This window comes from Lepus europaeus, chromosome 13 (genome assembly GCF_033115175.1).
Source record: "Lepus europaeus isolate LE1 chromosome 13, mLepTim1.pri, whole genome shotgun sequence".
Lineage (NCBI taxonomy): Eukaryota > Metazoa > Chordata > Mammalia > Lagomorpha > Leporidae > Lepus > Lepus europaeus.
Window position 1 is genome coordinate 86,751,315 of NC_084839.1, and position 21,882 is coordinate 86,773,196.

General features: G+C 52.7%; 1 protein-coding gene across 1 annotated transcript in view; it reads right to left on the bottom strand.

The window, feature by feature from the left end:
- Window positions 1-21,477, bottom strand: part of FAM178B (family with sequence similarity 178 member B) — a 100,185-nt gene extending 78,708 nt beyond the window's left edge. The window contains exons 1-4 of the mRNA XM_062208880.1: window positions 21,205-21,477; window positions 18,757-18,818; window positions 15,788-15,895; window positions 8,745-8,897 (exon numbers count right to left, since the gene is read on the bottom strand). Of these exons, the coding sequence (XP_062064864.1) occupies window positions 8,745-8,897; window positions 15,788-15,895; window positions 18,757-18,818; window positions 21,205-21,477 (596 nt within the window). The remainder of the gene's footprint in view (window positions 1-8,744; window positions 8,898-15,787; window positions 15,896-18,756; window positions 18,819-21,204) is intronic.
- Window positions 21,478-21,882: the final 405 nt, after the last annotated feature.

The window sequence follows — 21,882 nt, forward strand, 5'->3', positions numbered from 1 at the left end:
CAGATCCTTGATCCATTGTCCGCTGCCTCCCAGAGTTCGTGTGAGCAGGGAGCTGGATGGAAAGCAGAGCCAGGATTCGCACCCAGGCACTCTGAAATGGAAGATGAGCCTCCAGGCAAAGCCTTCACCGCTATGCCAAATGCCAGCCTGCCCCTGCTTTTTCCCTTTCCTTTCTTTAAAGAGACGTAAGTACCACCTGGGCAAGAAGCCCAGGGACCCCAGCCACAGCCAAGGTCATCGCTGCCTCCTCTTGCTCTCTCTTCTTGGGGCTGAAGCCCTAGCCCAGTCGACACTCCACTCTAGACAAATACACTTCACCTGCGCTTCAACCTGGTCATCTTCCTCCAGGAAGGAGAGGGATTTGTGGCAAAACAGGAGCAGGGGCTGCAGGCCTCAGGGAGAAGCCGTGCACCAGCGCCATTGAGGCCGACAAAGCTCAGATCCCTCTGCCTCCTGCCTTTTCCTGCCTGCTGAAGCATCCATGCGGTAGGCCTGGCCCGGGCATCAGGCTCTGGGGGAGCGTGTAGTCCTCACAACCATGGTGGCAGGTGCATCCACAGGACAAACGTGTGCCTCGCCACTCCTGAAAGCGCCTCGGGGAGCTTGCGATGAACTGAGCAGGGCAGGCAATCTCCAGCCTTGCACAAGTTGGCTTCTGCCCTGAGCTGTGCGGTTTGTGGGTCTGGTCCTGACACACACTCTTCCACTCAGGAAGACTGGATTTCCTTTAAGGGCTGCTGTCGAGGGAGGAGGGAGGAGTTCAGCTCCTGGAATCAGCTGGTACCGGCTTCTGTCATCAAGGCCTTTGACTTCGGTCCCAGGGAACTGACCCGAGGTCACGCATCCTGCCTGGTGATGGATGAGAGGATGAGAGGGGGTCGTCCAGACCAACTCCAGTTGCACAGGATCCTGCATCCGTTCACGGGGAGGCCACTTGGACCCAGACGACAAGTCTGCGGGCACTTGATGTGCAACCCCAGACGAGGGGCTTGCGTGATCTGTGTCCACATTTCACAGTTGGTTCAGAGGAAGAGAATCTATTACAAGACAGGGTTCTAAAACGTGGAATTCCCTTCTTTGTTTTTTTTACTTTTTTTGACAGGCAGAGTAGACAGTGAGAGAGAGAGACAGAGAGAAAGGTCTTCCTTTGCCATTGGTTCACCCTCCAATGGCTGCTGCAGCTGGCGCACCGCGCTGATCCCAAGGCAGGAGCCAGGTGCTTCTCCTGGTCTCCCATGCAGGTGCAGGGCCCAAGCACTTGGGCCATCCTCCACTGCCTTCCCGGGCCACAGCAGAGAGCTGGCCTGGAAGAGGGGCAACCGGGACAGAATCCGGAGCCCCACTGGGACTAGAACCCAGTGTGCCGGCGCTGCAGGTGGAGGATTAGCCTAGTGAGCCATGGCACTGGCCGAAATTCCCTTCTAATAATAGAAATGATACGAAGGGGCTGGCATTGGGGGATAGCGGGTAAAGCTGCCTCCTGCAGTGCTGGTATGCCCTATGGCTGTACGTTTGAGTCCTGGCTGCTCCACTTCCAATCCAGCTCCCTGCTAATGCTCCTGGGAAAGCAGGGGAGGATGGCCCCAAGTCCTTGGGCCCCTGCAGCCACGTGGGAGACCTGGAAGGAGCTCCTGGTTCGTGGTTTCTGCCTAGCCAGTCCCGGCCATTGCAGCCATTTGGGGAGTGAACCTGCAAATGGAAGACCTCTCTCTCTCTCTCTCTCTCTCTCTCTCTGTTTCTCCTTCTCTCTGTCTTTCAAATAAATAAAATGTTTTTTTTTTTTAAGAAATGATACATGTTCATTGTAGGAAGAAATACAGAAGAAATGAGGAAAATAAAAAACCATCTGCTCAGAAAATGTTAACTTTTTGCATGGCAAGAATTGATTCAACTGCTTCTCCAGACATAATCAGGGCAGGCAGGTGCTGTGATGCAGTGGGTTAAACCAGTGCCTTCAATGCTGGCATCCCATGAGCGTCAGTCCTCTCCACTTCTAATTCAGCTCCCTGCTGATGCACCTGGGAAAGCAGAAGAAGATGGCCCAAGTGCCTGGGCCCCTGCCACCCACATGGGACAGACCAAGATGGAGTCCCTCACTCCTAGCTGCAGTCTGGTCCATCCCAAGCTGTTTCAGCCATTTGGAGAGTGAACCAGTAGATGGAAGATCTCTCTCTCCCCCTGTCTCTGTAACTCTTCCTTTCAAACAAATCTACGAGAGAGAGAGAGAGAGAGAGAGAGAGAGAGAGAGAGAGAGAGATGCAGTCACTCGGCTCCTCCCGCGGGGCCGTGTTTCTGGCTGAATTCCATGAGCTCGTAACTGAGAGACTACCATTGCCCCCACTCTTGTGCCGCGTGTCTGCACTTGAAATCCTGGACACAAACAGGAAGTGAAAGATGACCCAAGGTTAAATGGTGACCTCCAGGAAGTGGCCCTTACGCACTGCCCTGCAGGGGCACGGGAGGCTACGGGGGCACGGGCATTCTTCCAGCAAGTGGCCCGCAGCCTTCTCAAGACTGCAGTCTCAGGCGCTGGCATCACCTTCTCCCCTGTGCAGCTTGAGCATATCGGAGGGAGGAGGGGCTGAATTCCTGGCTCCAGGGAAGCTGGGCGGCCACCTGGCCCCACTTGGCAAGGCTGCTCTGATCCCAGGTCACCGCGCCACGGGCCATCTCATCTGTCAAACACATCCTGCCTGCCAGCCAGGCCTGCACAGAAAACCTGCTGTCGGCACAAACTCCGGGCCAAGGCAGCACAGGAAGACGCCTCCTTTCTCTGCTCTCCTCCGCTCCAATTCCTGCTGGCCCAGCCTCTGCCCCTCTCTTCTCCAGCTGCACTATCTTTTTCCTTCATTCTCTTTCGTTCCCCCTTTTCATCACCTCTTTTTAAAAATTCTTTTTATTTATCTGAAAACCAGAGAGACAAAAAGAGAAACAGAAACCGATGAGATTGCCCGTTTACTGACTGGTTCACTCCTCGGATGGCTACCACAGCCAGGGCTGAGCCTAAAGCTGGGAGCCTAGGATTCAGTCCAAGTCTCCCATATGGGTGTCAGAGACCCAAGGACTTGAGCCACCACCCACCGCCTTCCAGGTGTGCATTAGCAGGAAGATGGAATCAGGGGCGGAGCTGGGACTTGAATTCAGACACTTTATATGGGATATGGAAGTCCTTAGTGGCATCTTAACTGCTACACCAAATGTGGATCCCAACTGTTCTTTAAAAATAGTATGTATGGCCGGCACCGCAGCTCACTAGGCTAATCCTCCGCCTAGTGGCGCCGGCACCCGGGGTTCTAGTCCCGGTTGGGGCGGCGGATTCTGTCCCGGTTGCTCCTCTTCCAGGCCAGCTCTCTGCTGTGGCCCGGGAAGGCAGTGGAGGATGGCCCAAGTGCTTGGGCCCTGCATCTACATGGGAAACCAGGAGGAAGCACCTGGCTCCTGGCTTCGGATCAGCACAGCGCCTGCTGCAGTGGCCATTGGAGGGTGAACCAACGGCAAAGGAAGACCTTTCTCTCTGTCTCTCTCTCTCATTGTCTACCCTGCCTGTCAAAAAAAAAAAAAAAAAAAAAAAGTATGTATGTATGTATTGGAGAGGCAGAGAGAGACAGAGAACACGTCCATCTAATGGTCCAGTCCTCAAATGCCCAAAACAGCTGGACTGGACAAGGCTGAAGTTGGGAGCTGAGAACACAGCCCAGGTGAATCCCACTCCTTGAGCCATCACCGCTGCTTCCCAGGGTTCGCACTAGCAGGAAGCCGAAGTCAGGAGCAGGAGCTGGGTATCAAACCCGGGTGATTCTGATGTGGGATGCGGGCATCCTAACCACTAGGCCAAGTGCCCAGCCCGCATCATCTCTTTAATTACTGCCTTTTCAATACATCAATGTGAAGTTTTTCTGATGGTGATATCTCAGACAGAATGATCTCACATCACAGCTGGAAGTATATTCTAAACTTCTGGATACATATCTATGTATAAGAATATTCTCTATCACATTGTCCAAAAGATCTGGAAATAACATAGATGTCCAAAAAAAAGAGAATAATAAAATGCAGTAGAGCAGCAATGCAGTGTAGTAGTATTTCCTTCTTTTAAAGGTCTATTCACTTATTTGAAACACAGAGTTACAGAAGAGAGAGGGAGAGATACAGAGAGAGATCTTCCATCTGCTGGTTCACTCCCCAAATGGCTGCAATGGCCAGGGTTGGGCCAGGCCAAAGCCAAGAGCCTAGAACTTCACCTGGGTCTTCCATGTGGGTGGCAGGGGCCCAAGTGCTTGGCTATCTTTTACTGCTATCCTGGACACAACAGCAGGACACTGGATGGGAAGCGGAGCAGCCTTGAGTTGAACTGGTGTTGATAGGAGATGCCGGTGCCACAGGCTGCAGTTTAACCCACCTCACCACAACACTAGCCCCTGCACTAGTATTTCGCCTTTGGCATCACATTGTCTAACTGCAGTGTTTGGATCTGTTCAGATCCTGATGAAAACAACTTACAAAAAATATTTATAGGGGCCGGCGCTGTGGCACAGTGGGTTAAAGCCCGAGCCTGCAGTGCCGGCATCCCATGTGGGCGCCGGTTTGAGTCCCAGCTGCTCCTTGTCCAATCCAGCTCTCTGCTATGGCCTGGGAAAGCAGTGGAGGATGGCCCAAGTCCTTAGACCCCTGCACCCATGTGGGAGACCTGGAAGAAGCTCTTGGCTCTTGGCTTCAGATCAGCCCAGCTCTGGCTGTTGCAGTCATTTGGGGAGTGAACCAGCGGATGGAAGACCTCTCTCTAGCTCTATCTCTTTCTGTAACTCTGTCTTTCAAATAAACAAAATAATTCTAAAAAAATTTATAAAACAACAAAGGGAGTCTGAACACTGACCTATAAAATGATACTAAGAAATTAGGGGGTGGGCATCTGGAACAGCACTTAAAAGGCTGCCCGCATCCCACACTGGAATGCCTGGTTCAAGTCTTGGCTCTCCCACTTCTTTCTGATCCAGCTTCCTGCTAATGTGCCTCCTTGGAAGCAGGAGATGATGGCTCAACTATTTAGGTCCCTGCCTACCATTTGGGAGATCCAGATTTAGGTGGCATTGTGGCTTCAGCCTGGTCCAGCCCTGGCTGTTGGGGCATCTGTTTCTTTCTCTGTCTCTGCCTTTCAAATAAGTGCGAATAAATAAATTACTATTTTGGGGGCATAATAATGATATTAAAGTTACACTTAAAATAGAGTCCTAGGCTTTAGAGATGCAAACTGAAATATTTACAGATTAAGTTACGTGTTATCGGATTTGTTTAGGCGGTCTTAAGGAGATGATGTGGGAAGGGGTAGACAATGATAGGACTGGCTTTGAGTTGGTCCTTGTGGAAGGTAAGATATGGGTACACAGGGGTACATCCTACAGCTCACTCTGCCTTTAGATGTGCTTAGGATATGCCAGGAGAGAAACCTATAAAGGAAATGTGTCAAAACATTAAGAGTAATCTTTATATTAAAAAGTAGGATAGACTTAGAATGAATGGAATAAACATAAGGAAGCCAGGAAAGAGATGAGAACTTGTGTGTGTGTGTGGTTTAAAGATTCATTTATTTGTTTGAAAGGCAGCGTTACAGACAGAGAAAGAGAAAGGAGAGAGAGAGAGAGAGAGAGAATCTTCCATCCATTGGTTCACTCGGGGCTGGGCCAGGCTGAAGCCAGGAGCCAGGAGCCAGGAACTTTTTTCTTTTTCCTTTTTTTTTTTTTTTTCGACAGGCAGAGTGGACAGTGTGAGAGAGAGACAGAGAGAAAGGTCTTCCTTTGCCATTGGTTCACCCTCCAATGATTGCCGCGCCGGCAGGTGCACCATGCTGGTCTGAAGCCAGGAGCCATGTGCCTTCTCCTGGTCTCCCAAGGGGGTGCAGGGCCCAAGCACTTGGGCAATCCTCCACTGCCTTCCCGGGCCACAGCAGAGAGCTGGCCTGGAAGAGGGGCAACCAGGACAGAATCTGGTGCCCCGACTGGGACTAGAACCCGGTGTGCCGGCGCCGCAAGGTGGAGGATTAGCCTATTGAGCTGCGGCGCCGGCTTAAGAGGCAGGAACTTATTCCAGGTCTCCTAAATGGGTGCAGGGGTCCAAGCACTTGGGCCATCTTCTGCTGTTTTCCCAGGGAGCTAGATCGGAAGCAGAGCAGCTGGGACACGAATAGGTGCCCATATGGGATGCCGGCATCACAGGCAGTGGCTTAATCCACTATGCCACAATGCCGGGCCCCGACTCCTGTGTTTTAAGTCCTGATGTGGCCAAAGAGGCCATAGAAGCAGCCCCACCTTTGTGCTCCTCTCCAGGTGGGCTGAACTGGCCCTTTCTCCATCCCCTTGGCCTCCAACCCAGCAGGGCGCTAGTCTGGCCGGCTATTGCCCTGGATCCTGAAGATTCCTTCTCGTTCTTGTTCTTGGATACATTAGCTCATAATTGCAAGTATCAGATATTAACGTGGTAAATCTTTCAAAACTCATCCACCTACTCAGTGGTTACGTGATAATGTTCAGAATTTACTACTCCAGAAAAGTGGAACAGGGCAGCTGTCCTGGGGCTGGGGACGGACTCTTGCATTGTCATCATCACAGACTAAAGGCGAGCTGTGTCTCCAACAACTACAGCAACCCCCTTATCCGTGGGGAATGTGTTTCAAAGCCCCCAGTGGATGTTCAGAACAGCAGAGAGTGCCAATTCTATCATTTAATGCCTTTTCCAACTTAACTAAGTACTTATCATGCATTCTGGCCCTAATTTTGGCACTTTGAGTCGCGACTGCAAGAATAGCATCAATTTCTATTTCCTTCTTCACAATGTCACGGAAGATTCATTCCTCCATAGATCTCAGCAACTTCAACACACAATTTTTTCTTTCCTTTTTTTTTAACAAAAATTATTTATTTACTTGAAAGAGTTATAGAGGGTAGGGAGAGGCAAAGAGAGAGAGAGAGAGAGAGAGAGAGAGAGAGAGAGAGAGAAAGAGAGGGCTCTTCCATTCACTGGTTCACTCCTCAGATGGCTGCAATGGCTAGGGTTGAGCTAGGCTGAAGCCAGGAGCCAGGAGCTTCTTCCAGGTCTCCCACGTGGGTGCAGGAGCCCAAGCACTTAGGCCATTTTTTGCTACTTTCCAGTGCATTAGCAGGGAGCTGGATTGGAATTGGAGTAGCTGGGACATGAACCAGTGCCCCTGTGGGAGGCCAGTACCACAGGTGGCAGCTTTACCTGCTACGCCACAACGCTGGCCCCTTACTTTCCTTATTAAATCGAGAACTTTCACCTTTTCACTTAAAGGAAGCATTTATAGTTTTCCTTTGCCGTAGGTGAATTGCCAGCATCAGGATCCTCGTGCTTTGGGGTTCGTTAAGAAGTAAAACGAGGGTGACTTGAACACAGGCACTGCAATACCAGGGAGGTTGATCTGATAACCCAGACGGCTACGGAGTGACTGGCAGACGGTGATGGTTACAGTGTGAGTACAGTGGACAACAGGAGGAGCTTTGTCTGGGGCAGAATGGAGCAGCATGGCATGAGATTTTGATAGGGGACACGTCAGGGAGAGAGATTAATTTTAGGCTAACTCAGCCCACGGCAATTTCATCACACTACCCAGAATGGCCTGCCATTTAAAACTTACGAACTGCCTCATCCCATGAATTGCCCATTTAGTATTTTTGGATTGCGAGTGTTTGGCCTGTGGCTAACTGAAACTGCAGGAAACTAGGAAACCATGCATGGTGGGCGGCAGGGGGGCAGGGAGGACTACCACAGAGGGAAGTGACCATCACACACTCTGGGAGGCCCAGAGATAGGCCCCTGCGCTGATGGAGACCCACAGGACCAGTCTGACTCAGACTGTTCCAGGAAACCGCGGCACGGGGGACGAGAAAGCAACATGTACACACAAACGCACTGCTGGGTGTTTGCGATAATGTAGGATTTTTAAAGGATAGGCATTGAAATCATTAAACATTGTCAGCACGCACATGCAGCTATGGACACATTCCTAAAAGTTGACATGTGAAGATTGGCCAAAACATCACTTTGGATTTCCTAATTTAGGGTGGCCATTTTTAAAAAAAATAAATTTATTTTGGGGGACAGGCACTGTGGTGCAGCAGTTAAACCCCAACTTGAGACTCCCACGTCCCAAATCCGATGTGAGTGCCACCTCTGCCCCTGATCCACCTTCCTGCTAATGCTTAACACCCTGGTAGGAAACAGGTGATGGTTCCAGGACTTGGTTCCCTGCCGCTCACGTGAGAGGCCGGGACTGAGTTCCAGGCTCCCAGCTTCAGCCTGGCCTGGCCCTGGCATTTGGGGAGTGAACCAGCAGATGGAAGATCTTTGCTTGTCTGTCTGTCTGTTGCTCTGCCTTTCAAAAAAATAATTAAAAAAAAAATTATTTGAAAGGCAGAGTGACACAGAGAGATACAGATGACACATGGTCTATCTGCTGGCTCACTATCCAAATGCCCCAAACAGCCAAAGCCAGGAGCCAGAAACTTCACCCAGGTCTTCCACGTGGGTGGCAGGAAGGAAGCCATTAACTGCCACCCCCCAGGGTGTGCATTAGCAGGAAGCTGGCCTGGAAGCTGAATGTGGGTGGCCCAAGTAGTGGCTCCACCACTGCATCACAATGCCTGCCCCTGGGTGGCTCCCATCCCTGGGATCCATGAGGAAGGGGCCCTGACAACCAATGCTCCCTCCCCCCACCCGACCCCATGCACGCCCACCTGAGGAACAGCCCTTCCAGGTGGCTGTGTGGCTCCATTTGTGAGGAGTCCAGGGCACAGGGCAGAGGGTGCCGTCTAGGCAGAAACACGGTCTCTCCTGGATGTACCGATGGGATGGCCTGCAGCGACACGGAGAACTTCTCCACCAGCATCCTGGCAAAGCAAGGGGCAGGACAGTGGGGATCAGAGGAGCACCGGGGGCTGCAGCATGGAGGGGGCCCTAGGGAAAGCCAGGTGGAGTTGGGCACCCCTGCTCTGTGGTCTCCCTTGCAGGCCAGGGGGGACAGTGCCACTGGCTGATGGAGGAGGAGACCATGAGACGCAGGCTAAGGAGCCCCCTCTCTGCCACTCTGTCAGGGTGTCCAGTGCCTCCCTCAGGGCAGGAGTTGAGGGCCAGGAGATGTGGTTCCTGCCCAAGCCCCACCCACTGGCTCTGGCCAGGTCAGACTTTCACTGCATGCCTGTGATGCCAGGTGCTGAGGCTGAGTCAGGCACAGGCCACCCAGGAGAAGCAAGTAAACCACTGCAATGCCTCTGGCCAGTGACCGGCCACAAGATGGCTTACATGGTGCTTTGATGGGTAGGGGACAGAAGTGCTAAGGTGCATCCAGGCTCACGGAAGTCATCCTGAGTGAGGGGAGCAGGCGCTGGCCTAGGGGGCAGCATGGGCAGAACCACGAGGCAGTGGGAGGGTCTCAGGTGCAGGTGCGGGAGCCTGGATGCTCCTTGCGGGAGCCTGGATGCTCCTTCTGGGAGCCTGGATGCTCCTTCTGGGCCAGCAGGCCTCTAGCTCCAGCCATCATGAGGACACCCAGGCGGCCTGCTGGAATTCAGATCCTCGGGCCCTGTCCTGCCCGAGTCTGATGGAGCAGCACTGAACCGGGCCCACAGATGGGGGAGGAGCAAGGAGCTCCTTCAGAGAGGGGACCGTTGGGACTTCACGTCCTACCGAAATGGGGGTAGAAAAAAGGGAGGCAGTTGAGACGATGTCTGAGAATGAGCTAAGTCCCTACATGATATAGGACTGGCGTGGACGGCTGACCACAGCACACGCGTGGGAGAAAATGACAAGAATCTGTGTGCGCCCGTGTGTCTGTACCTAAACGGCAATCCCTTATCCACATAGGATACGTTCTAAGACCCTCGGTGGGTGCCCGAAGCCACAGACAGAACCAAACCCTATCATTGAGCGCCTTTTCCATTTCATCCAAGCACTTAAGCATTGCGGCTGTACCTCTTGCAGTTTGAGGTGTGTCAGCAAAACTAGCATGAGCTCCCTCTCTTCCCTCACAATTTCACAGCCAGATCTGCTCTTCCGCGGAGCTTCGCAATTGCACTATACAGTAATTTTTCCTTCGCTGTTAAAGTCGAGAGCTTTCTTTCTTTCTTTTTCTTTCTATTCCCTGAAAAGAAGCACTTTAAGGCTTCTCTTTAGCATCGAGAATCCTGCACTTGGGGCTGTGATTAAGCAAAATAAGGGTTACTTTAGCACAAGCACGGAGATATCCTGACAGCGGATCTGATAACCAACGGGGCACCAAGTGACTAATGGGTGGGGGGAGTGTGTACAGCCCAGAAATGCTGCTCAAACGGATGCTCCATGTCCCTGGTGGGATGCGCTGGGGCAGTGAGTGAGCTCATCACGCTACTCGGCAGGGCGACACCCACCTTAAAAAGTGCAAACTGCTCATTTCTGGGCTTCCCGTCATATTCTTGGACAGGGCTAGCTGTGGGCGAGTGAAGCCTCAGAAAACAAAACCATCGATGGGGAGGAGTGCTGTATACACAGGCACACACTCAAACATAAGAGGCACGTACCATACTCCACACACATAGGATACACTCAACTAAGATCTAGGGTCATCCCAAAGGAAACAATTAGGGGAGGGGAGAAGCAGAAGAGGCATTTCCTGTTTCCTTCATAAGGCTGCTCTGCTTGGTATTGTAGCAACAGGACACACGTAGCAATAATGACAACAAAATAAACACTACAGACACTGTGCCCTCCTGTCTCACCAGGAGACAGCCCAGATCAAGGTCCCCAGCAGGGTCCATGGGCTGAGGAGACCAGGAGAGCAGCAGCCTGGTCCCCATCAGAACTGGGCCACAACCAGCCGAGCCTGTGGCCAGCAGGCCAGCCAGGTTGGCTAGGTGAAATCGGCCTTGCTGTTTGTCCAGGTGACCCAAGGTGAGGCCCTACCCACAGCACAGGGCCATCGTCAGGATGAAATGGCACCATGAATGAGAACAATGATGGAAATCCAGGGAAATTCTGATCCTGTAGGCTTTTAGAAGCAGTCTCGGCAAACCACCCCACAAAATCATTTTCTGTTTTGTTCGTGTCTTCGCTGTTAGAGGTACACGAGTATCTACTGCTTCCTACGCTGCGTTCACAGTTAAGAGGACATGAATGGGTTATTAAAAGTCTCTAAGACACAGACTCAGCTGTGAAGGAAGGCATTCCGGCCCTGTCCCCCAAACCATCGCTCAAAGAGACTTTTGTGATAGTAACGATAACGCCTGTGCACTAGCAGGAGTTCTAGATGACTCGTACAAGTCTAATTGAACATTTCCTGTGCATGGAGGATGACGCTGTCATTCAGACATTCACCCCCACCCCCACCCCCACCCCACACATCACAGTCTTTTGACTTTAAGAAAGGAGAAAACTTAGGATGGCGCCCGTTCGAGATGCAAGGCAGTTCTGGGTATGGGCAGACGCTCTGCTGTGGATGGCCAGGGGTCCCTTCTGTGAGTGGTTATGACACTCACAGGCCGCCCTGTCTGCCAGAGGATGGGTAGCCCCCGCCCTCCGCCTCGCCCCTTCCTGACCTGCACCCCTTCCCTGCCCACCCCCACCCCACACCTCACTTCCTCAGCCCCATTCAGGCATGGAAGTGGCTGTGGCCTTGGTGTATCAGTGAGGCTTTTTTTTTTTTTTCAAAAGGCTGAACAATCCCAGCAAAAACGATTCCACATCAAAACCACCACCTCAAAGCAGCCGCCGTCAAAGAGGCTTTCTTGAAGCACCCCTGGAAAAACATCACGTGCCCAGAAAACGATCAGTGATTTCATTCAGCTGCACAGGCGAGGGATTGCAAAACACCCAACCCTGGCATCCAGAATCCTGGATGTACATGGTAGAAAGGTGAAGAGTGAGAATTACTAGTCGTGCTTGGGGATTTTTAAAAGGTTTAATTCCAAGGCTTTGTATCCAGTGAGTGGAGAACCCGGGAACTGAGAGATCGGTCACACCGGGTGCCACCGAGGCACTCTGGCTCGGGGAGGCCCAGTGGCCCTCGGCTTTCTGATTCCACTCAGCCTTCGTGTTCCACCACAGCCGGTAGACTCTTCCTGACACAGCCCGCAGGAACCAGCACCTGCCCTCTGGGATCTGCCTGTGACTCTGCCCTAACTTTCCCCTGGGTCTCCGGGCAGCGTGGGAGGAGCCCTCTCTCTGGCTGTCTGGGATGACTGCTTCAACCCAAACACATCCCCAGATCTCCACAGTGAAGACTGCGACCAGTCTGGAGGCGGGGATCGCCCCAGGTTGGGTCAGGCTGACCGTAGCCTGTGGGCTGGCTGCTGCCCATCAGCGCCTGCATCTGCAGACGCGGCCCTCCTGCGACACGGCTGCACCCACTGACCTGTCATCTGTGGGGGCTTTTGCGCAGCCGCGGCACAGCTGAGTCACCGCCACAGACGCTGCCCGGCCCTTGGAGCCTAAAATATTTACTCTCAAAAACTCGACAGGAAAAGTCTGTTGACCATTGTGGTAAACAGAAGGAGATTAGAAAAATAAGAGAAAAACGCCTACGGCCAGCCGAGGCACTGCACGTGGGCATCTCTGGGCTACTCTAACAAGACTCACAGTGTAAAGCATTGGGGGACCCTAACGGCACGGGTCCCGAGGAAGGGTAGAGTTGTCACTTCCTAAGTTGTCACTCAGGAAAGTGGACACAGCTGCTAACTCAGAGTATATGTCAGTGTTTCACCCACCCTAGCCTGGACCTCTCCTAAAGACAACAAACCTTCAAAAAATCCACGGAGGGGGGCCAGCCTTGTGGCACAGTGGGTTAAGCCGCCACTTACAAGGTCAGCATGAGAGTGCTGGTGTGAGATCCAGCTGCTCAGCTTCCAATCCAGCTCCCTGGGAAGGCAACAGAAGATGGGTACTTGGGTTCCGGCTACCCATGTTAGAGACCTGGGTTTGCCCTGGCCTAACCCTGGCTGTAGCTGGCATTTGGGGAGTGAACCAGCAGATGAAAGATGTGTCTCTCTTCTCTGTTTCTCCCTCTCCCTCTCTGTTGCTCTGCTTTTCAAATACATGTATACATACATACATACATGTATACATACATACATGTATACATACATACATACATACAAAATTCTATAAAAGTTCACGGAAATGAAAAGATAAGTTTATCTTGGTGCAAAACATTTTGAAAGCCAATTATATAAGGGGTCTTCAAGAAGGTCATAGGAAATATTCAGTATGAAAAAAATGATGTGTGGATTTCAAAATTTTTTATACCAAAATAAACTTATCTTGTAATTGTATTTTTCCACAGACTTTTTGAGGGCCCCTCATACATGCGGGCTTAGAAAGCAAGGCCTGGACAGCAGACCATCCAGGGCATGTGGCTGAGGCCAGCTCATCTCCAGTGACCCACCCAGGGCCTCTTGGGAACGTACTTCCTGGAGTTCGTCCTTGCCTGTGGCATGCCCATTAGCACGCAAACATGGGACTACTTCCTCCATGAAAGAGACAGGAAGAAAGGAAAGACAACACAGCAACCAACAAACCCTGATCCCACTTCCGCCTCCAGTCACTGCCCATTTTTCTCTTCTCCCCTGTCCTCCCACAGTCAAGGCCACGGTGATCTCGACTTTTTATTTCTTTATTATTGTCTTTTTAATTTGCAAGGCAGAGAGACAGATGGGGGAGACAGAGCAAGAGAGTGAGCCAACTTTCACTTGCTGGTTCACTCCCCAAATGGTGGTGGTAGGGGAAGGGGGTCCCTGAAGCCAGGAGCTGGGAACTCAGTTCAGGTCTCCCCTGTGGGTGACAGTAACCTGAATACTTGGGAGGATCTCCGTTGTCAGAAAGCTGGTGCCAGGAGCTGGAGCCGGGAATCAAACCCAGGTACTCTGATGTGGGATGCCAGTGTCGTAACTGCTAGGCTAACTGACCGCCCTGATCTCCGTGGTTTCTGACCCTCAAGCTGCCCAGCATTCTGCTCTCTGGTTTTCCTCTGCTTCCTCTTCAGATGCCATGGCCCTGCACCCCGGAACCCCTCCTCTGTTGTGGCTCCTCAAGTGACCTCGTTCTGTTTCACAGCTTTGTCATTTATACACAGGGACTCCCACGCTCACCTTGCTGCAGGCCAGATGCCAACCCTGAAAGACTGAGTGAGAGAGAAAATGTGGGGGAGAGGGGTGGAGAGAATCTTCCATCCTCTGATTCACTCCTCAAATGTGTTAGGAAGTTAGAATTCAGCCTATGTGTGTCGGAAGGGCCTAAGGAAACTGACACCTATAGCAGCCCTGCAAATGCATTTCAAATTCCTGCCCAGACCCTGAGAACCTGCCAGGTGGTCCCCCTTCCCCCACGGGAAAACTCCCTGGCCTGATAAACACCCTAGAGGAGCCCCTTGGCCCTGCACCAGCAAGACTCCCCCTGTCTGATAACAAACTTGGGAAGGAATTTCCTAATTTACGCTCAACAAACCCTTTGTCCTGGAGAAGGGGGAGGGGGTAAGGAGACTCCCTTAGAAACCGGGAGTCTAAACAAAGATGGCGCTCTCCTCTCTGATGTATTCTCTCCATTTAACTATGTGACCTTGCTTTCCCCAGTCTGAGTGACTGGGTGCTCTCTCCCTCTCCGTCCCTTCCGTTCTGACGGATGCTCTGTCCCCAGTAAAACCTTGTTACTTTGTTCTCTGTCTCACGCCTGAATTCTTTCTTGCACGAAGACAAGGATCCCATGACTTCTCTCCGGTCACACAAGTACTTAGGTCCCTGCACCCACATGGGAGACACGGATGAAGCTCCTGGCTCCTGGCTTCAGCCTCGCCTAGCCAGGATGTTGTGGCCATTTGGGGAGTGAACCAGTGGATGAACAATCTCTCTGTCTCTCCCTCTCTCTAACCCTTTCAACTAAACCTAAAAAAATGGAAGGAAGGAAGGAAAGAAGGGAAGAAGGGAAGAAGAAAAGAAAGACCCTCATCCCCAGTGTGATGGCGTTACTTTCAGGTGGGGCCTTTGAGAGGCGACTAGATCAGGAGGGTGGTGCCCACATGAGTGGGATTAGTGGGATTATAAAAGAAACACAGAGAGTTCTCCCGATTCCTTCCTGCCGCTTGAAGACTTAACACAAAGCCGACAGTGTGCAGCCTGGAGGTGGGCTCTCCCCGGAGCCCATCCACGCTGGCTGACACCCTAATCTCAGACTGCCAGCCTCCTCAACAGTGAGAGAGGTTTTAGTGGCGCATCAGCCTGCCTGGTCTGTGACGCTGTAATAACAGCCCGAAAGGACCGAGACAGATGGAAAACGTACCCTGAAGGTAGATTCAATTGTGGTCCCCGGGCATCGCTGCGTCTCCGTGGAGCAGATCAATCCAGCCCTCCTACCAGCCAATGGCCCAATTAAATCAGGGCCGGCAGAGCCCCAGATGACAGCACTCTAAGAGCTACCTTATTCTTCCCAGACAGGGGAAGATGAAAATGTCACGTGCCTGTAATTTTCCCTTAAAAGGCAGTTTTCTGCTAGACTGTGGGTTTGTGTATTTCCCCAAGAGATCCGGGCAGATAATTGGGGCAGAGCAAGTTGTTTTATGATCTCTGTGTTCTCAAAGGTCCACACTAGACTGTGATGCACAGTGGGTGCTCGGCTATTTCCTGAATGGATGAATGGATGTGGCAGCCTTAGTCCTCACAAGCGGTACACAGATGGCTGGAGAAAACCGTTGAGAGCCGAGGGTGGGTTGGCACTTAAGCCCCTGACCTCCAGAGGTGACTGCCTAGCCCCTGGCCCTCACCTGTGCTCGGGTGTGAGCGGCACTTGATCTTCATTGAGATCCAAGGAGTCAAGATCCAGACAGTTCTGCAGGAGCAGCTTCTCTCGCTCCTGTTCCAGGGCCTGTTCCCTGCAGGGAGAAGACAACCAAAGCCAGTGTCAGTGCTGCCCCGGACGTCCAGCCTTGTCTCTGGGCTGCAGGCCCCACCCCGCCAGGAACATGACCAGGCCTAGGGACCAGAAGGCTGTGCAGCTGGGGCCTCTGTGCACCAAGGCTCTCGAGTTTGGGTTTGGGGGTGGCGGCTGCACTGTGTGAACAGTACCACCTCGGATGAGCAGGAAGGCCCAAAGGAAGGCGTTTTGGCTCAAGTGTGCGCTTATCTGTGCACTTCATGCTGGCATTCCAATGCTAACGTACACCTAGGCCTGGGCATGGTTCTTCTGCTCTCCCTGGCGCCTAGCTGCACGATGGGGGGCATCCAGGGCCCTTGGCTCCTGGGTGTCCCTGACTCCTGGCCTGACTCTGCCGCCACAAAGGGCAGCCCTCCAGCCCCTGCTCATTCCTGGACTCTCCCTACCTTTTACCCTTAGGCCTTTCGTTTTCTCCTACCAGCTGGGTACCTCATTCCCTTTTCAACCAGCACCCACCGAGGCCCTGTGCACCCGCCATTGTCTTGCCAGAGCTCTGACCTCCTGACCCACAAACCCAGAGAGGAGACCAATGCACCCTTCGGCTTTCCTGTCCCGGCTCCCACAGCTGTTGAGGGAGCCTGGGAGCTTCCCCAGCCCCTGTGCGCCCCTCCAGGTGCTCACCCTGGCTGCGCCCTCAGGCCCTCAGCTCTCAGATACCTGCTCTCCAGCCCAGGAGCTCCAATCCCAACTGTATGACTTCCAGCGGAGAGTGAGCAGGCTCGGATACCGCATCCAACTCTGCATCCCTCTTCCCCACACAGCCTCCAGCATCCCGGCCACCCAGGCCACCAGCCCCAGCCCCATCCTTCTCCTCTCAGGGGCCTCCTGGGTATGGGCCCCTTCCCAGCCCCACTTTAGTGCTGTTACCCTCTCACCCCTCCCATCCGATTCTGCAAAGGCAGTGTGTGCCCTTTCTTAAACATGTGGGAAAACATGCTGCTTAAAACTCTCATATCTGGCCTGCTGTCCTGACTCACAGCACTGAGCATTCTCATCCTGGGCAGCCAGGAGCAGCAGCAGGTCCTGACCCAGCCATCTTTACAGGAGCCGTCAACCCCCCCCCCACCACCCCCCCAGGAAAACACCTTATCCTGCAAGGCCCAAGGGCAAGCATATCTCTGGGAAGCGAGCTCCACTATTCTGGGCCCCTCGTGGCAACCTCACAGCATGGCGAAGACCGGAATCATTGTGTTGCATTTCTAGATGGGCAGGGGCTGCCCTTTCAGCTGCATGTAGCCCTTGCCTGAAGAAGGGCCCGCACACAGTGCTTAGAGACTGAATGTTTGCAGTTGCACGCTGAAGTCCTAGCCCTCAGTGTAGCTGCACTTGGAGTAGGAAGGTGATTAAGGTTAAGTGAAGTCACAGTGTGTGGGCCTTGATCTGATAGCATCAGCGTCCTTATAAAACGAGACTCCAGAGGACGCAGCAAGAAGGCAGCCGACTGCTGGCTGCTGTTTCTCTCCACCAGGACCTGAATGGGCCAGAACCTTCATCTTGGACTTCCAGTCTCTAGAGCTGTGACAAACAACTATTATGTCAGCCAGGAGTGTGTGGTGTTCTGAGCTAAGACAGAGCAAGCACCTCCCAAGGCCAGGTGCACTGGCCAGGCGTGACGGCTTCCTGCTTGCTTTCCTCCAACATTTCCCAGTATCCACAGCCCAGGGATGCACACAGACACGGTCTCTTCCCTGATCTACAATCTAGGTGGGAGAGAATATACTCAGGTGCAGGAGCTGAACAGCAACAGTCTTGGGCTACACGGCCCAGAGGAGCTCTGCATGGAGGAGATGAGATGACTCTGGGGTGGGCAGAGGGCCAGGGATGGACAAAGGCAGAAATCAACTAATTGGCCCACACATATGTTTACCTCTCTCCTGTGGGCAAGAACATGGGGCTGGGCAACCCTGGAAGACAGATGAGTGAGCATCTGTCCTGGCAGGTGCAGCGAGGCGAGAACTCAAAGTGCTCCACAGCAGCCCTGTGCCCTCCCTACCTTAACTTCTGCACATGTCACGTCCCCAGAATGACCCAGACACACAAGCAGCTGTCCCCAGACACGTCACAGGGCGAGGTGCCTACTGTGTACCGCAGGAATCTGGTGCTGTCACCCCACACAGCCCCTTGATGCAAGTCGGCCCCATCGCCAGGTGTCTTAACTGCACAGAGCAACAGCTACTCTTTCACCACCGCCTGCGCCTCCCTGAGGGATTGCCAATTCTGATCACACACGGCTTCTGCCCTCGGCGCTGCCTTCCCAAGCTGCTATGGGCAGAGAGGAGTTAGCTAGAAGCTCCTTTAGAAACCGACTCCTACGTGCTGTGCTGTTCTAGCAGGGAGAGGCAGGTGTGAAACAGATAAAGTGCTGGGGGAAAAGGAACAAAGCCCGCTCCAGTGCGTGGTCAGGACCAGGCACCGGAAGTGCTGGAAGTCTCTTGTCCATCCAGCATAACACTCACGGCCATGGTCAAGTCGTATACCTTGGCCCCAAAGCTGCCTACTTTTCCATTTCCCTCTAACAGAACACCCCCAAACTGGCATGAATTGGGCAGAACAGTATCTAGGTGGAGAGAGGACCTGGAATGAGGGATTCCTAAGTGGTGGGGGTCTGGGAGCCTTCTGCCTTGGAGATGCCACCCTTGGACCTGGCTACCAGCCCATGTGGTTATTCATCAGATGACACGGGCACGCTGGGCCTGGGTGGGGGAGGCTGCTTTATTCCGCAGGAGTTCACTGGGGGTCCTGAAATCGCTGCCATGTCCACAGAAGCAAGTGCCATGATGGGTCTTCTCCCACACTCACCTCTTCTCCTGCAGCAGGTAATCCAAGCTGTTGATATACTTCTCTGAGCCCCCAGGGGTGAGCTAGAGACAGGACACGAGAACGGGGAAGAAAGAAGACGGGGGTGGGGGGTGGGGGTGGGAAATAATTAGTCTAAATTCTTTTTTAAAAATATTTTTGAAGTATTCATTCTTTTTAAAATTAGTAAAGCAATTTGAGAGGTAGAGAGAAACACAGAGGGTTCTCTCGCTTGCTGGTTTATTCCCCTAATACCCATAATGGCCTGGGCTGGGACAGGACAAAGCAGGGAGCCAGGAACTCAATCCAGGTTTCCCATGTGGGCGGCAGAGACTCAACTAACCTGAGCCATTACCCACCATCTCCTGGGCATGTGTTAGCAGGAAGCTGGAATCAGGAGTGGAGCTAGGATTCGAATCCAGGCACTCTGATAAGGGATGCAGTACGGGATGTGGGCGTTTTAACCTGAGTTTTAACTGCCAGGTCAACCGCCTGCCCTTATTTTACTTTTTCTGAATAGGCCATACTCTCTCACAATTAAAAAAATCAAAAACCAGGGCTGGCACTGTGGCGCAGTAGGTAAATCCTCCGCCTGCGGCGCCAGCATCCCACATGGGTGCCAGTTCTAATCCTGGCTGCTCCTCTTCCAATCCAGCTCTCTACTGTGGCCTGGGAAAGCAGTGGAGGATGGCCCAGGTGCTTGGGCCCTTGCACCCACGTGGGAGACTGAGAAGAAACACCTGGCTCCTGGCTTTGGATCGACGCAGCTCTGGCTGTTGTGGCCATTTGGAGAGTGAACCAATGGAAAGAAGTCCTTTCTCTCTGTCTCTCCCTCTCGCTGTCTTAAACTCGACCTCTCAAATAAATAAATAAAATCTTAAAAAAAAATCAAAACCACAAATGTATACAATGAAACCTCTTCATCTCCCTCCCCAGAGGTGACCCGTCTTTGGGTGCCTTCAGAGATAGACAAGCAAACAGTAACGTATCATAGATCCTTCCCCAACACAAGCAATAGCATACTACACACACTATCCTGCACTTTGCTCTGCTTAATTAACAACACAATAATGAGGCCAGCATTGTGGCACAGTGGCTTAAGCTGTCACCCGCAATACCAGCATCCCCTAGCGGGGCATCAGTTCAAGTCCCGGCTGCTCTGTTTTCGATCCAGCTCCCTATTAATGCACCTGGGAAGGCAGCAGAGCATGGCCCAAGTGCTCAGGCCCCTGCCAAACTCGTGGGAGACCCTGGCTTCAGTCTGGTGCAGATCTAACAGTTCTGGGCATTTGGGGAGTAAACCAATGGATGAAAGATCTTTCTCTGTCTCTCCCTCTCTCTGTGTCATTCTGCCTTTCAAATAAATAAATGAATAGATCTTAAAAAAAAAAAAAAACCATGAGTTCTTCAAAAGTTCATGAAAAACACATACCATGGAAAAACTATGCACAGATTTAAAAAAACCTTTTGTGCCAAAATAAACTTATCTTTTAATTCCATTTCCCATGAACTTTTATTTTTATTTATTTTTATTTGTTTGATAGGTAGAGTTAAAGACAGAGATAGGTAGAGAGAGAGAGAGAGAGAGAGAGAGAGAGAGAGAGGCAGGCCTTCTATCCACTGGTTCACTTCCCAAATGTTCACAACAGCCAGAGCTGGGCTGATCCAGAACCAGGAGCCAGGTCTCCCCTGTGGATGCAAGGGTCCAAGGACTTGGGTCATCTTCCACTGTTTTCCCAGGCTGTAGCAGAGGGCTGGATCAGAAGAGGAGCAGCCAGGACTTGAACCTATGCCCATATGGGATGCCAGTGCCACAGAGGTTTAACCTACTAAGCCACAGTGCTGGCCCCTCCCACAAACTTCTTACAGTACCCTCATATGTCTTGTGATCCTGTATGACATCAATGCCAATGTGATTCTGTGTGTATATGGTATTCTGATATATGGCTAGAACATAGTTTCTGTTATTAGTTTCCTAGTGATGGACATTTAGGTTATCAACAACCTCGGTCTATTTCAAATCATGAAAGCCCTATTTGTAGAATAACTGTCCTAGATCTGTCAACCCATCAGTGTCCCCAGTCTAGTTAGCACCAGTTGTTGACTCGCAATTTGAAGTTCATTGCGTAGGGATCCTCATCCACACGCCCAGAGTCAGCCCGAGCCTCTGTGCCAGAACCCAATGGCACCAAGGCTCCTCCTTGTTCTGGGGCCATGATCCCAACTTCAGCCATGCGAGCCTTGAGGCGTCCCACACAGCAGTGACATCAAATTTGGTCTCAACTCCCACTCATGTGTTAGCAGGGGTCAGAAGCAGAAACAAAGGGGTCTTAGGGTTGTGCCCTCAGCCTGAAGGCTCTAAGAGCTGAGAGAGCAGCAAAAAAGAGGTAACCTGGGGGCGACCGGGAAGGGGTTGCCAAAGAGGAGGCCAAGGCACGGCCGCTGGCTTACCGGGGTGTGGTCATCCTCCTGTGCTGCCACAGCCGGCTGGCCTGGGCCTGTCATGTCCCAGAACCTCTGCAGTGAGGCTGTGTTCCCCTTTGCGTCCGGGCCCAGGCGATCCTGCTTCAACTCTCTGTCCAGACTCTGCAATTCTCGCGGGCCTGCCGCACCCAGCTGCCTCTGCGCAGCGTCCTCCCTGCCAGCCTGCACCGCCCTCGGGTTCAGGAACTCTATGGGTGGCGGGCTCCAGTCGGTGGGGAACATGTCCATGGGCGCCTGCATCTTGAGCTTCTTGGGCCGTGTCGGGGTTGGAGGGGCAGTGGGGCTGCAGAGCCGCCGGGTGCGGCGGAGGAGCCCCTGCTGCAAGGCGTGGTCCAGGACACCCCGCTTCAGGCTGGGTAAGAGGATGGGCGTGCTGGTGGCTGCCCGGATCCCTGCGGACAGGACAGAGTGCGTGATGCCCCTGCCCGCCTGTCACCATCCCAGACTTGGAGCCACGCTGGGTGAAGAGAGGGACAACCTGGGGAGGGAGCAACTTAGGACTGCTGCGGGCGGGATGCGTGGCAAATCCCTCAGCCGCGGGTTTGTGGTTATGAGCGGGCTCTGTCTGTAGGGCTGGGGGACACCCACCTTCGTCCTGAGGCAGGGCTGCCACAGTCTTCTGGGGCCTGGCCATTTGTGCACTGT